Source organism: Pseudorca crassidens, chromosome X (assembly GCF_039906515.1).
Source record: "Pseudorca crassidens isolate mPseCra1 chromosome X, mPseCra1.hap1, whole genome shotgun sequence".
Classification (NCBI taxonomy): Eukaryota; Metazoa; Chordata; class Mammalia; order Artiodactyla; family Delphinidae; genus Pseudorca; species Pseudorca crassidens.
In genome coordinates this window covers 112,679,250-112,693,287 of record NC_090317.1, presented here as the reverse complement: position 1 = coordinate 112,693,287, position 14,038 = coordinate 112,679,250, and the positions used below count along the sequence as shown (strand labels likewise).

The window sequence follows — 14,038 nt, the reverse complement described above, 5'->3', positions numbered from 1 at the left end:
TTTTTCTGGAAAGAAATCTTTATTTTATTCCAAGTTGAATAAGAAAAGATTAGACATGTCGTTTTGAAATTTGGAAATCCACTTTTGTGGATTTGCTTCTTTGGTGATGGCATTCATAAAATACACGATCCTACATTTACGTAAAAGCAAAAGTTTCCCAGGTTACAGCCAAAGGTCAGATGGATTTCAACTCTTCCGAATCTGGCAGAGCATTTGGGGGAGTATTTCGGAGGGGGGGGGTTCTCTTCTTTTTTTTTTTAATGGCCACCTGAAAAATCAATTCTCAAAACTTTTGAGAGTGTGTGAAAGTGGCATGAAAGCAAAGCAAACCTTAACAAGTTTGTGGGTTTACATTCTACATCACCTAGCAACCCCCTGGCTCAGCCAGATCTCTCGTCTACCCTTAGTTCTGTTTACAGACTATTCAGACGGTCCTTCGAAACCATGAAAGATATTCAGTTTCATTAGTACCATTCTCAAGGAGAAAATAATTAAAGTTAAATGAACAAACACTGCCTGGTGATGGTTTGAAGTCCATTCTGATTTTAAGATGCCCTTTGAGGCAACTGCATAGATAGTTCAGTTTGAACATTTGTTGTTCAGTACCCAAAGGTATATCATATTAAACCATGCCGATAAATAGCCTGGAAACAAACGAACAATAAAAATACTTTTAGCTAGACTTGAGCAAAGCAAAGAAGCTCTGCTAGTAATAAGTTTCTAGGCATGCCCTCCTGATTGAATTTTTTATTTGATCCCTACCCTGGACATCTAAGCTGATCCATTCGTACACTGAATAAAGACAGGGAAAGAGGCCTGAGGAACAAAGCACCTCTCTTTAAAACTGATTTATTACCTACCCTTGGAGATCAAATCATATTCCATAGAAGGCTGTGTGCATTTTAGTGAGTAGCTTAATTTCATATATGATTGTAATACTAATAATGCATGCCCTGCCACTTTCTATTTGGAAACTGCTTATGTGCTTAAATCGACCTACTCTTGAAATTTCTGAGAGTAAAAAAAAATTTTTAAGAAAATGTTTTTTATGTGCCTTTTTTTCCCATAAGCCCATTCTCTGAAAAATCATTTTGGAAACAACCAAACACATGTTAAAGCTCAAAATATTTTTCAGACGTGTTAGTAATTCACTTATATTGAACACTCTTGGCAAAACTGTCTCTTCCCCCACCCCCCATTTAATAACAGTTTTCTGATTAAAAAACAATATACACTTGTAGAAATTTTACAAAATACAGAAACAGAAGCAACTACCTAGAGATAACCACAGATGGCTTTTTAGAGTATTTCCTTCCAGTCTTTTTTTCTGTGTACATATTGATGAAACTAAGCCTTGAGTTAACTTTTGAAGTTTATTTGTTAGTATGTGTACATACCTAAGGTGATGTTTTTTCAAGAGCGAGGAGTTGAGAGGCCGGAGCCGTGTTGGAAGTAATGAACAATTTTTCTTAGAGGCCTCATCACTAAAATATTAATGTGAGCATCAGAGTAGCCATTTTTCCATCTCATTCCATTTGATTCTTTCTTTTTTCCTTGTTGAAATGACTGTATGCCTTAACTGACACATCCATTTATAACCATTCATGTTGGAAAGTCGGACATTCATCATGGTTGGAATATTACATCCCCAAGTCACTTGTAGCTTCACATAGGGGAAAAAAAGAGTCTTTTATGAAAAGATTTGTAATACAATAGAGATTAATGGAATGTGGAGAGGAAAATGCTTTCAGTTCCTCGTGTAAAGTGAAAACAGGGCGGCTCAGAAATCTTGTATTCTTACTATTTGTATTTTGTTAGATCTCTGTCATCCACAGTACATGGCTGGGTTGCATGAGCTCTTTGTGCTTTGTTGACAATTGACAGACAAAGCAAAATTATTCCTGAAGCAAGGTACTGTGTACTTAGTTGTGACCTATTACAGCCTAAGAATGTAGCTTGCTTTTGAGTTGGATGAATAGGGAGAGTATTTTATAGAATAGGCTTGAATATACTAGGAGAGATTTTAGCTGCCCATACAGAAAGATACATGTCCTCCATTGAACTTTTTCCCCCAAAATGTAATTTTCCGTATAAAGTCATTTCAAGTATATTTTCCCTGGTTGCTTGTACGGAGACAGTTTTAACTGTTCTAGTATTGTCCTACAGTGGTAAAATAAAATTGCTGGTAATTGTTGGCTTTCTCTGCTCACAGTATAGCAGGAGAAGATGGCTTGCATGGGGCTCTTTAATGTACCTCAGGTACATCTTCTGATGCTCAGCTTCTGATTGCAAATTAAAATAACAAGCCTAGGGTATTGAATTTGATGCGAGGCAAAGCAGAACAACTTGCTAATTTATCCTGTAATATACAATTGCTGAGGTTGGAATTTTTCCACTTGTAGTGCTATTCTCTGTGTCTAAATGAGGACCACTGTTTGCATCTAACCTATCATAACAGTTTGGGAGTGCTCCATTATCTTTTCAGCAAACTGATGGCAGAGTCTGGTCCTTGCACAGATGATAAGATCAATAAGTTTCAAATAACTTGGATGAAATGACATGTGACTGTTCACTTAAAGAGATGTCTTACTTTAAAAATCAATTTTAATAATATTTAAAATTCTTACATTGACCGACGAGGCACTTTCCACTTGTTTTGTTTGATAATTTTGTTAAAAATATTTTTGTATTAACTTTGGTGAATAGCTAGTTTATGTGTGTATCTTTCCTGATCTGCTCTTTCGTCTCCTACCCTGGCACCTCTCTGAGACTTAATAATCACTCTTTGACACGCCAGCATGCTGGAGTGTAGAAGATTTAACTTTAAAAGCAAAATTATGTTCCTGTTAAAACTTCCCCTGGAGATCTTAGGAAAATTTTCTCCCAGTTTTGGGTGCAAATGTGGGTCAGAAAGCAATTTGTTTTTTGATATTTCTGGAAATCCCAAATCACAACATGTCATTCTTCAAAAGCAGCTGTGGGCCCATACTGTGCACTGTCTATAAGAAGACCCGTTTTACACTGGGGATAATTCTGTGACAGAAAAATGTGACTGCACGGGAACCCCAGAACATTTATAAATGGTTTTGGGTGAAAAGAGTGTCTGGTATTCTCAAAGTGCATATAGTTTGGGGAGAGGAGCAGTTAATGGCCATTATAGAAAAATAGTAATGATACGATGAACTCTGTAACAGCATGCATGCTGGCAGACCTCGCCCTGTAACCCTGTCACCGCACTCCTGGAGAGCCATTACAGTTTAAGTCATACGTCACTGCAGTACTGTGTTGTGTTGTCTCTTGAAAATATCTGTAAATCCCAAAATAAAGCACTTCTGCATAGTTGTACTATTTTGCAATCAAATTGAGAAGCAGCTCCACCTAATCTTACGGGTTATCCCTAAGTTCTCCATTTTGGGATAACACCAGGCAGAAACTGACCAGGCTCTTTCCTGGTTAGAATAGTGCATTTTGAATAATGCATTGTCAGCTGTAAGTACAGCACTGACATTCCCCAGTACCGGAGGCATATGGAGGATAATAACAGTATTTGACATTTACTGAACATTTGTGCGTGCTTTCTTATAACAACTCTAATAGGGTAAACAACTCTAATAGGGTAAATATTATTACCTCCTGTTTTATAGACGAGGAAACTGAGGCTTAGAGAGAGGTTTGGCAACTTTATACAAAATTACCTATTAATAAATGGGAGGGGAGAGACCACACTGAAGTGCATAACCTTTTCATAACCTCAGCTCAGTTTTCTTGATTGAGTGTGAATGCTTGTGCTTGATATTGGGTGGGACACTACCAGATCCAAAGTGGGTCATTCCCTTAGGGCCTGACCGTCCAGTTAGGGAGGTAAAATAAGACGGTTCCAGGAGAGTGCAAAGCAGAGTGTGCTCAGTGGCAGCTGGGCTAGAGGGAGAAGTTCCTGAGGGCTGGGAAAATTTTACGGGAGAGGAATAGAAGTTGATGCTCAAGGAATGGGCATTTTAGGCAGAGGTTATACAGCATGAGCAGAGACAAGGAGTTGGCAACAGGCAAAAAGTGGTGAGGACAGTGAGAAAACCACCACTGTGGGGCGAAGAGCTGGCGTAAGAGAATGATGAGAAAGGAGGAATGGGACCATAGCATGTGTTCTTATCCTCTGTGGAAGGTATACCATTGGGGGATGGGAGTGGAGAGGCCTTGGGAAGCTACACTCGCAACTCTGTGCGTTGGATGTGGGAGAGCATGGAGTCAGGGAAACCAGGCATGAGCTATTACAGTAGTTCAGTTTTGAGGTCTGGGCTTGAGTGAGGTTGGTGATAATGGGACTATAAGGCCAGCGGACAGATTTGGTAACTGATTGGGAATGGGAGAAAGACCCATCATATATTTGATTCCAGAGTATGAAAACTGCTGTGAAGTTGTTTTCTCCTGTGAATTTTAGACCCTTTCCTTGTTTTCCATAAATCTGCTCCTGTGCATTTTTATTTTATTGCTTCTATTTTATTCATTTATCTTCTTCAAAAGATATTTTTGAATGCCTCCTATGCACCACATTTCCGGGTGTGGGTGATTTCTGTGTGTGCATCCTTCTAAAAATACAAATGTACGCAAATGAATAGCAGTTTGTGTTTGAGGTGCGGCTACCAAGAACACCTCAGTTACAAGTGGAAATCGATCCCTTTTTAGCATGTGCAGACAGAAACCATTTTCGTTGAGGCCTCAGAAATATAATTTAGCAATCAGAACCAATCAGCATTTGACACAATTTCATACACAGTGATTTCAAGGAATTAGTGATGCTGAGACTAAAGCAACAGGTGATAGAGTTTTGCATGTTTTGGTAAAGGTTTGTTTTGCTATTGGACAGGCCAGCAGTCACGTCTTTTGAACCCTCTACTTATAAACATGGTTAAAGTAGCCATCGGAAAACTTAATGACCGTATTACTCTTGGTTATGACAATGTGGCATTGCATAATAAAATGACATTTGGATGGCAGACATCCTTAGAGTGGTTCTGGGGTTTTTTATTAAAAGCCAAACATTTTTATAGGTTGGACTTCCAAAGAACTACACATTATTAATTTTTTTTTCCTTCCACTGACTTGGCAATGTACCTTTGGGCGGCATGTTATTTCCCAAATTGGAAATGAAAATAAGTTTAATTTTGTCCTTGTGAGTGGTAATTCAAAGGGAATTTATACAACGTTAGTATTTTCTTTTGCTTTGTTTTTATCACCTATGAGAGGCAAAATGCACTGTGAGATCTTGTGACGTAAGATTTGCGCCATCATGGAATATTTTCAAAGGCCTGGCATATTTATTTTTAACAGCTCAAATGTTCCTTGAAAGGTATATTTAGCACAGTCAGTCAATATTTGCTGGGGGAACAAAGGGTTAACCAAATGTACTTGACAAAACTGAATGGAAGCAAAGCATATATTGAATATGATTAGGGCCTCTTTCCCCCATAGAAGAGTTTTATTTAAAATATGCCAAGACCAAAAGCTTAATTATCAAAATAAAACAAGAGGCATAAAGAGTTACAGGCTTCTGATATTTTTTTTCAGCCCCAGTTCCCTTCACACAGTTATCAGCATGTTTAATTTCCATGCATAATAGCACTAGTTATTGTTGTCATTTGTAAAGGGAGATTAACAGATAGTAAGTACAAACAAACCCAAATAAGTACTGAATAGAGAGGTGACAAAGAAGAAAAGACCTCTTTAATGTTAATTATAACTGGTAGGAAGTCTAGACAAATTATATTATCTGTTTTCTATATGATTTGAAAGGACATTTAGTTAGTAACTCTGTCAGAGATAGAGTTGGGTGTTTGCTTTAGAAACAGGTGAGGTGACAATTTAGCATCTCCCTGGTTGGCAGCTCACCTGGTGAGTCATGAAGTTGTCGTAAATTGATGGAATCAAGTTTCAAAAACATCTGAAAAGAACTGTAGCTTTTGAACATTATATTTTAAAAATTAAAAAATAATTTTAACTTCTGGGTTGTATTCTGGTACTTAATACTTTACTGTCTCAAAACATGGTAATTGACCTATCTGCTTGCTTTTTAAAATTTTTTGTTAAGAATTGAATGAATTACAGCTATGGTTGTGAATATTAACTGATAGACATTCGCAAGTGTGTAAAGCCTCAGGTAGCAAATAGTGTCACAAACCCAAATGAATGATTAAGGGGTGGTTCAGTCCTGCATTTTTCATACATGGTTTCCTTGAATGCTACTGTTTCCTTTATTAATATGCCTAAGTTGATACTTCAAGAAAAAACTAGTCTCATGTTCAGTTTTATAGGCTACATTTAAAATGTATTACCAGCTGCTGCTGTCAGCCCCACAATCCCTCTGTCTCCCCCATACCTAGAACAGGCTAAAGCAAAGTATCTTGTGTCTTTAATTCTGAGGGGCCATCGATTGTGAGCTGCACTCTTAACAGCTTTTTTGGAGGAAACATAAATACATGTCACTTGTAAAGGTGTCTGAGTTTCAGAAACATTAAAATGTGAATAAAACCATGTCCTCAAATCAAGAAAATGTGGTAATAGCCCTAGGAATTGGAACAAACAGTTGCCTATGACTCAGAACCACTGGTTCTCTTTTCTAGTTCAGGGTATTTTGGTATGGTAGTAGCTATATGTCTCAGATAGGTAGAAGCTACATGAATCCCTCCCTTCTCTGTGTTGTTTTAGTTGGTACCATACAACTTGCTTCTTAAAGCCAGCCCATAGTGAATTGCTTTTAGGCTTTGTGTAAAGCTTTTAGACCTTGCTTTCCTATTTAGATTATAATTTCCTGTAAACCCATCAGTTTACATTCTGCATGTAATCATACGAGTTTTTATTTGGAGGTTTTGATGTATTCGGTGGGGTTGGGGATTTCTTTTAAGTAAAGAAAATAATGTCTCATGTGATTTGTTTTTTTTTTTAACTTTATGAGTTTCCTGACTTTTATGTTTGGGGCATAGATCAAATTAACACATCAGGAAAGAAGGGTAGAGAGCTATTTCAGAATCTCTAAGGAGGGTTTGAATGAAATGAGTCTACCTTGATCACAATGAGTCTATCTTGATCACGATATGGTTTTTATTTGTATTAGTTGATGGCGGTGATAGGACTGAAGCATCCTTTGTCTCTCCAGGGCTGGTTGATTTGTGAGGAGCCAACATGTCGAAATCGAACTCGGCACCTTCCCCTTCAGTTCTCCCGAAATGGACCTCTTTGCCAAGTCTGCATGAAAGCTACACTTCGACCAGAGGTGACGGTCGTATCATGCTCAAGAAGTGTGTGTGTGTCTGTGTGTGCGTGTGTGTGTGTGTGTGTCTGTGTGTGTTGGGGGGAGCTTGCTCCTCCCTTAGCTCTGGGAAGTCGATATTTGGTATATGCCCTGTGGTGACACCCTGCACACATGTATTTAAGAAAATATCCAGACTTCAAAAAGATACATGCTTTATTTTTCACATCATGAACAGTATATATTTATATCTAAAAGAGAAGCTGACTGGTTCCCATATGGGTTACTCATATCTTTGGTTGCCACTTCTTAATTACAGAGAATAGACAACTTTCCTTTGTAGAAACTGCTGTTACCTTTGGACTGGATCAGAACCCCTTTTGCAGGGGCCAGAAAACCTCCCAAACCTATCCCATAAAGGGCTTATTTGATTTGTATGCGATTCCATTGTTTCTAAGTAGCAGCACAGAGGAGTAGTTCTCAAGCGTTTTCTCGTCCTTAGTACGTACACCTGAGGGATAAGGCAGTCTCTCGTTGGTGACTCCCATCTGGGGAGCACATAGTCTGGAAGCACCTTACTGGTAATTAAGATGCCTTCCCTCTGTCGCCCCCTCTGAGCATCATGGACCCAAGCAGCATTTCCCAAACTGTGCGGAGAGGAATGTTTGAAGGTCTTCCAGGCAAAGAGGGTTTTGTGATCAAGTACTTCTAGCCAACTCTGGGCTGGCCAAGGTTAAACAGGACTTATTGTAGATTGTCCTGGAACCTGTAAAATGATAATGTGAAGTCTGCCTCACCAATACAGGACTGTAATATGCCTCACTTTCCAAATTTATCCGGTCCAAGGATTTGTAAGGATCTGGGTGAGAAGAGAGTAAGAATAGGGAACTTGTTATTTACTTATTTTTTAACTCATAGGCCAGTTTTACAACCAGATTTTATCTTCAGATCTTTTCACTGAAAAGGGTTGATACACAGGCTAGTTTTAGAAAAATATTTTAAAGTTCTCATGGGTTTTTATTTTAATTGTAAGATAATATATCATTTCACAAAATTTAACAAGAAGTCAAGAACTACAAAGGGCTACCACCATTGTTGTGTATACCCTTGTTCTTTTGCATATCCATATGTATTTTTTATGTGGTTTCAGTCATAATGAAGATACACTTTTGTATCATGTTTGTCTTTTTCTGAGCATCTGTCTCTGTTGCTAGTTAATTTTCAGTACCAAAACTTTTAAACACAAATTTAACCATTCCTCTCATTGGACATTTTAGGCAATTTCACTATCCCTTTACTAGAAAATTGTGATGAATGCTTTCCTGCTTAAATTATTTATTATTTCAAATATTTCTTATCAACAGTACATATCTAAGTGCATAAATACAATGTGGACATGATTCATGTTGCCACATTACTTTCTTAATGGATTATCTCAACTTAAGTACCAGTTTTACCACTGCCTTTGCAGCATTTGGGCATTATCATTAATTTATTTTTAACTAATTTGATAGGTATAAAATGTTCCTTGCCTTATTTAGTATATCTTTGATAACTAGCAAAGTAGGATGTAGATTTTTTTAAAAATATGGAACACATAAGTGAGAATTAGCTGTTATAGCGAATTCTTTTTACGTCAGTCTCATCCTAAGATTTGCATCAGCAGGTGCGAAAAGAAAGCAAAAGTATATATATTTAGTGTGACTCATCAATCCAGTTGTACGCTCCAGGGGAATCACCTTGCTTCATGAACCGATGCTGCCTTTGAGACTTTTTAAGCATCTAGCTCATCAGGTCAAGTTCAGTGAAAACTGAATTACTTCTTAGAAAGTCAGCCGGTCTTAGGATTCCATTCCTGGTGAGAGAAAGTGAAAGGAAAGTGTACAGCTAGTAGATCGGAAACTTTCCAGTAAATGCTGCTGATGTTACTGGTAGTGCTTTAATACATCAGGTTATCTTTTATTATTTATGACCCTTTTTTAAATGAGTGAACGAACACATGCATTTTGAAGTACTTTTTCCCTTCATTTTCTTGTCCTCAAGATGGGAGCATGTTAGGCAGGCATTTACCAAGGTTATCAACTACTCTTCCCGGGGAAAAGCTTTCCTAGCTTAGCTGCTCAGGCCATGTTTGCTGCTCAGAACATGACCGTCTGGAATAACTGGACGTTCAGAGCATCCTGGTTGGTGATACTGCTCTTCGCCATTCCTCACAGGGACCTTGACGGTGGGACTCAGCCCACTCTTTTGCAGTCCATTTTCAGTTGCTGGTAATGAGTGGGGAATCTCTTAATTCTATTTATGATGTTCCTGGGCTTTCCTAGTAGGAGGAAAAAGCTGCATCTTTTTAGAGATAGTTCCAAGGTAGCACCAAAATCAGTCGTGCGATGGACAGGATCATTGTAATTACCACAGGGTTTTCCAAAGGGTCTATTTTGCAGGATTATGCTTAACTGGGTCTTAAGTTCTGGGTTGCTGTGTCTCAGTCATACGTTACTTTCATTTAATAATAGTTTATTAAACCCCTACTATATCCTAGGCACTTTGCTAGGGACTAGGGACATAGCAACGAACAGGACATTTCCTTATTTGTAAAAGTAGTTTAGCATTACATGGATTATATAAAATTGATGTCTGTGGGCAAAAATAGGCATTTGTGAATATCCATATGGACAAAATCACCAGACTTTCCTAATGTTTGACTAGTGGGGACTTTAAATATGTTGTCAAGGTTGATGGTAAAGTACTTGCCTCTTACTATGCCAGTCTCATCCTCACATGATAAATCTCTCATTTAGCCCTGAGTTGCAGTTGGCTTGAGTACTTTACAGAATTGACTTGGGGTATGAGAGCTGGCTCTTTTTCTGGCTCCTCTTGCCAGTGTTACAAGAAAGCAAGCTGGGACGGTTTTGTTCTCAGGGTTTTGGACATGTCTCTCTTCTCAGATACCTTAAAAAAAATCAGTTAAGTTTTTTCAGGTTCACGGCAATTTAACAGTATACAAATTGCTGATTATTAGGAATATACTCTCTGGCATCCTCTGCACATAGGAAGTGCAGATAAATACAGGAATGAAAACTCCAGTATATGTGTAAGTTCCTAAGTGAATAGAACCCTTTTTCACACTGATGATAGAGACAAGACTTATCCAAGTTAGAGAATAATTATCTTAATATATATTTATTTTAAGGATGTGGTTTTTTACTTAAGGTGGCCAAGTCTGTATGGCTAGTGAGCTGAACCCCCAGGGGATCCTGTATTATGTAATTCACCAAAAATAAAGCGTTAGTTTGTTTGTTTTGGTTTTTCCTTAATAGAACTAAGATTTCAAACCAAGTTAAACTTTTCCTCACTAACATTGCCATACTTGAATCCATACTTGATAAGAAAACATTTACTTGTGACGCTGTCGGGGGCAGGAGCCCTGTGGCGGAGTTTAGTTTGTTCGACAAAATTACTTGAAGACCCCTCATGAGGAAGGCACTGAAATGACTTCTAGTCCTACTGTGGGACACCCCTAGTGTTTCTCACATTATCCTCAGTTGTAAAATTGTTAAAATCTTTTGTAACGGAACATCGGTACCATATAGGACTCTGGCCTTCAAGGGAGAAGGGAAATACTGAACTTGTGATCATTGTGTGTTGCAATTTCAAAATGGTTGTGGCTGACGGATTATTGATTTAAAAAGTAGGTTAGAGACAGTGCAAATGTTGCCAGGCTACGTGGGACAGTGTCTTGTTTCTGCATAAGTTGAAAACATGAAGATAGTTGTGGTCTCTTAAGGCAGTAATCATAAGCTGTACAGGAAGAGAACCTTGGGACTGTGATGGAAAGTCTTAAACATCTGTATCTAGTCATGGGTTACCCTCCAGTAGATGACGGGTTTTTACCACGAAGGGCCTTTTGGAGTTCTCTGCTCTGATTTTCCTGTGCTTGTTTTCTGATGCAGAGTTTGCTAGATTCTACATGCAGGTTTGCTTAGCCTGAGCAGATGCTAGCCTTCCTTTTCAATATACTTTTTTTCATTTTTTTAAAAAGTATCGAGGTGAAATTCACATGACAAAATTAACCATCTTAAAGTGAAGAATGCAGTGGCACTTAGTATTGCTGCATTCACAGTGTTGTGTGATCGCTACCTCTATCTAGTTCCAAAACGTTTTCATTTTCCCGAAAGAAAACCCTGTACCTATTAAGCAGTCACGGCCCATTCCTCCCCTTCTTTCAGCCCCTGGAAACCACTAATCTGCTTTCTGTCTCTATGGATTTACCTAGGTTGGATATTTTATATAAATGGAACCATACAGCGTGTGACATTGTGTGTCTGGCTTTGTTTCTGAGGTTCATCCATGTTGTAACCTGTGGCGGTGCTTCATTCCTTTTTATGGCCAAACAATAGTCCATTGGATAGATATACCACAATATATTCATCCATTTATCCGTTGATGGACACTTGGGTTGCTTCATTCAACATACTTTTAAAGTTTATTTTATTTTCATTAGCTAGATAGGTCTTACATTTGGCCTAAATTTGTGTCCTGTGCCTCCCTTGTTGGTCCTAGTTCAGTTGAATGGTATTACACAAAGCTAGACTGATCCTTCCTCTGTTCTTGCCTTCAGTAAGCACCTACTCTCTGCCTGTTTTCTGAGAACCTTTTAGATATTTGAAGGTAGCTGTCTTCCTAAGCTTTCCCCTGCCAGGCCAAGTATTCCTAGATCTTCAATCATTTCTTTAGTGCTTTGCTTTCAGAAAGTTGCATGCAGCACTTGGTGAGCTCTCACTAGCACTAGTATGGAGCAGAATAAACCTGCCACTGCCAACTTTTCTAGGTAGTACATTTCTTTGAAGTCTTTTTAGGGTTGCATTAACTTTCTTGGTATCCATATTCACAGCATTGATTCATTTTGAGTGTTTCATATGCTCAAACAGATAATAATTTCTCGACACATACAATTGCTAAGCCATGCCTTATCAGGTTTTCTGAGACCCAAGTGGTTTATTTTTGCGTAATGTAAGACTCCATTAGTACTATATTAGTTTCCTAGGGCTGCTGTAATGAAGTACCTCAAACTGAGTGGCTTAAAACAACAGAAATTTCCTGTTTCATGGTTCTGGAAGCTAGCTAGAAGTCTGATATACAGGCACCGTAGGGGACTCTCCCTCTGAAACCTGTAGGGGAAAATCATTCCTTGCCTCTTCTAGCTTCTGGTAATCCCTGGCGTTCTTTTGCCTGTAAATACATCACTGCAGTCTCTGCTACCACAGTCACGTGGCCTCCTCCCAGTGTGTCTCTTTTCTTCTTATAAGGACACCAGTCATACTGGATTAGGGCCCACTGTAATCCAGTATGACCTCACCTTAACTTGATTTTCTCTGCCAAGACCTATTTCCAAATAAGGCCACATCCACAGGTGCTGGGGGTGAGGACCTCAGTATATCTTTTTAGGGACATAATTCAACTCATAACAGATAGGAAATGTACTGAGCTGACGAAAATGGAGACCAAAAGTAACAGTGGCTTAAACAGAATAGACATTTAATTCACTACCTAAGAAACATGAATTTTTTTATCGTGTGACAGAAAGCCAGGTGTGGATTGCTATAGATATGGCTCAACAGTGTCATCAGCAGTGCCGGGCTTCCACCCTCAAGGTCACAGTGTGGTCCAAGGTGACTGCACAAGCTCCTTCAAGCCATCACAGGCTACAAGACAGAGAGAAGGTTGAAGGGTCAAAAGGATGCACTTCCCAGCCAAGTCAGTTCTTCAAGCAGCCTTCCCAGAACTCCCACCTGACACTCCGTGCATTTCATGGACCAGAAATTAGTCACATGGAGATAATAGCTTATTTTGTTACTAAAAAAAAAAAAAAAGAGTAGACTGAGTATTGGGGGCCAACCAGCACTCTGCGGCAGAGACCTTCCAGTGAACCCTGTGAAGTCTCCCTTTGCTGTGCTCAGCCCATCACTGTCCCATTGTGGATATTTTGGATACTGGTTCTGCCGTGCACCCAGCTTTTTGGCTTCTACAGATCTGATGCTGTGATTAGCCTTCCCTCTTTTATCTTCTCCAAAATATCGATTAAAATGTTGAAGTGCATTTCTGCCTATTCCAGTGGCTCGATGCCTTCTTCCAAGTGGATGCTGCGCCATTCTAATCAGCACCCTTTGTGGAGGATTGTTCTACCGGTTGCTAATTATCTTTGCTTCTAGCTTATCATTCTCTGCGAGGGGTTTCTCCCAAGGGAAGAACCACAATGTTGCTGATCAGATGCTGATGGTCTCATGGTTTCGTAACTGTTTTGGCCCCTGGAATGTGAAATCATAGGGTCCATCTCCTTCGATAATGTGGTGTTCTAAGCAGCATGTTTAAGAATGTGCTTGTATGTACTTATTCTGCCCCCAGAAGCCAGTTGCTTAAGGAGAGGGCTCATATAATGTTTTTTAAATGTGGTTTTGGTAATTGGCCAGGCGAGAGTGTAAGACTCCATGTAATGACCCTAGCCAAAGAGTCCAGACTAAGTGAGGGAGTGATGAGACAGGGCTATAGTAATAAGTCATGGAATGTGATATGATTTGCTGATAAATATTAACTAATTAGAACTACAGAAATAATTATTAAAACATGGACCTAAAAGAAACAAGAGATGAACTAATATTGAAAATTATGTACAGAGTTTCTAATCACCCATAGTGGAAAAGTGGAAAATCACAAACCAGAAGACATAGACCCTGCCTTTCATAGGCCTCTCTTCTTGTGGAGAAGGTAAGGAAGTACAAACTGGCAATGCTCCAATGACCA

At 38.9% G+C, this 14,038-nt stretch overlaps 1 protein-coding gene across 3 annotated transcripts in view; it reads left to right on the top strand.

Annotated features, from left to right (window-relative positions):
- The window catches only part of POLA1 (DNA polymerase alpha 1, catalytic subunit), a 305,701-nt gene that overhangs the window by 196,923 nt on the left and 94,740 nt on the right, over positions 1 to 14,038 (top strand). For 2 of the 3 annotated variants that reach the window (XM_067723408.1, XM_067723409.1), the window contains exon 35: positions 7,148 to 7,264. The exons of the other annotated variant lie outside the window; for it this stretch is intronic. In XM_067723408.1, the coding sequence (XP_067579509.1) occupies positions 7,148 to 7,264 (117 nt within the window). The remainder of the gene's footprint in view (positions 1 to 7,147; positions 7,265 to 14,038) is intronic. 3 annotated transcript variants of the gene reach the window in all.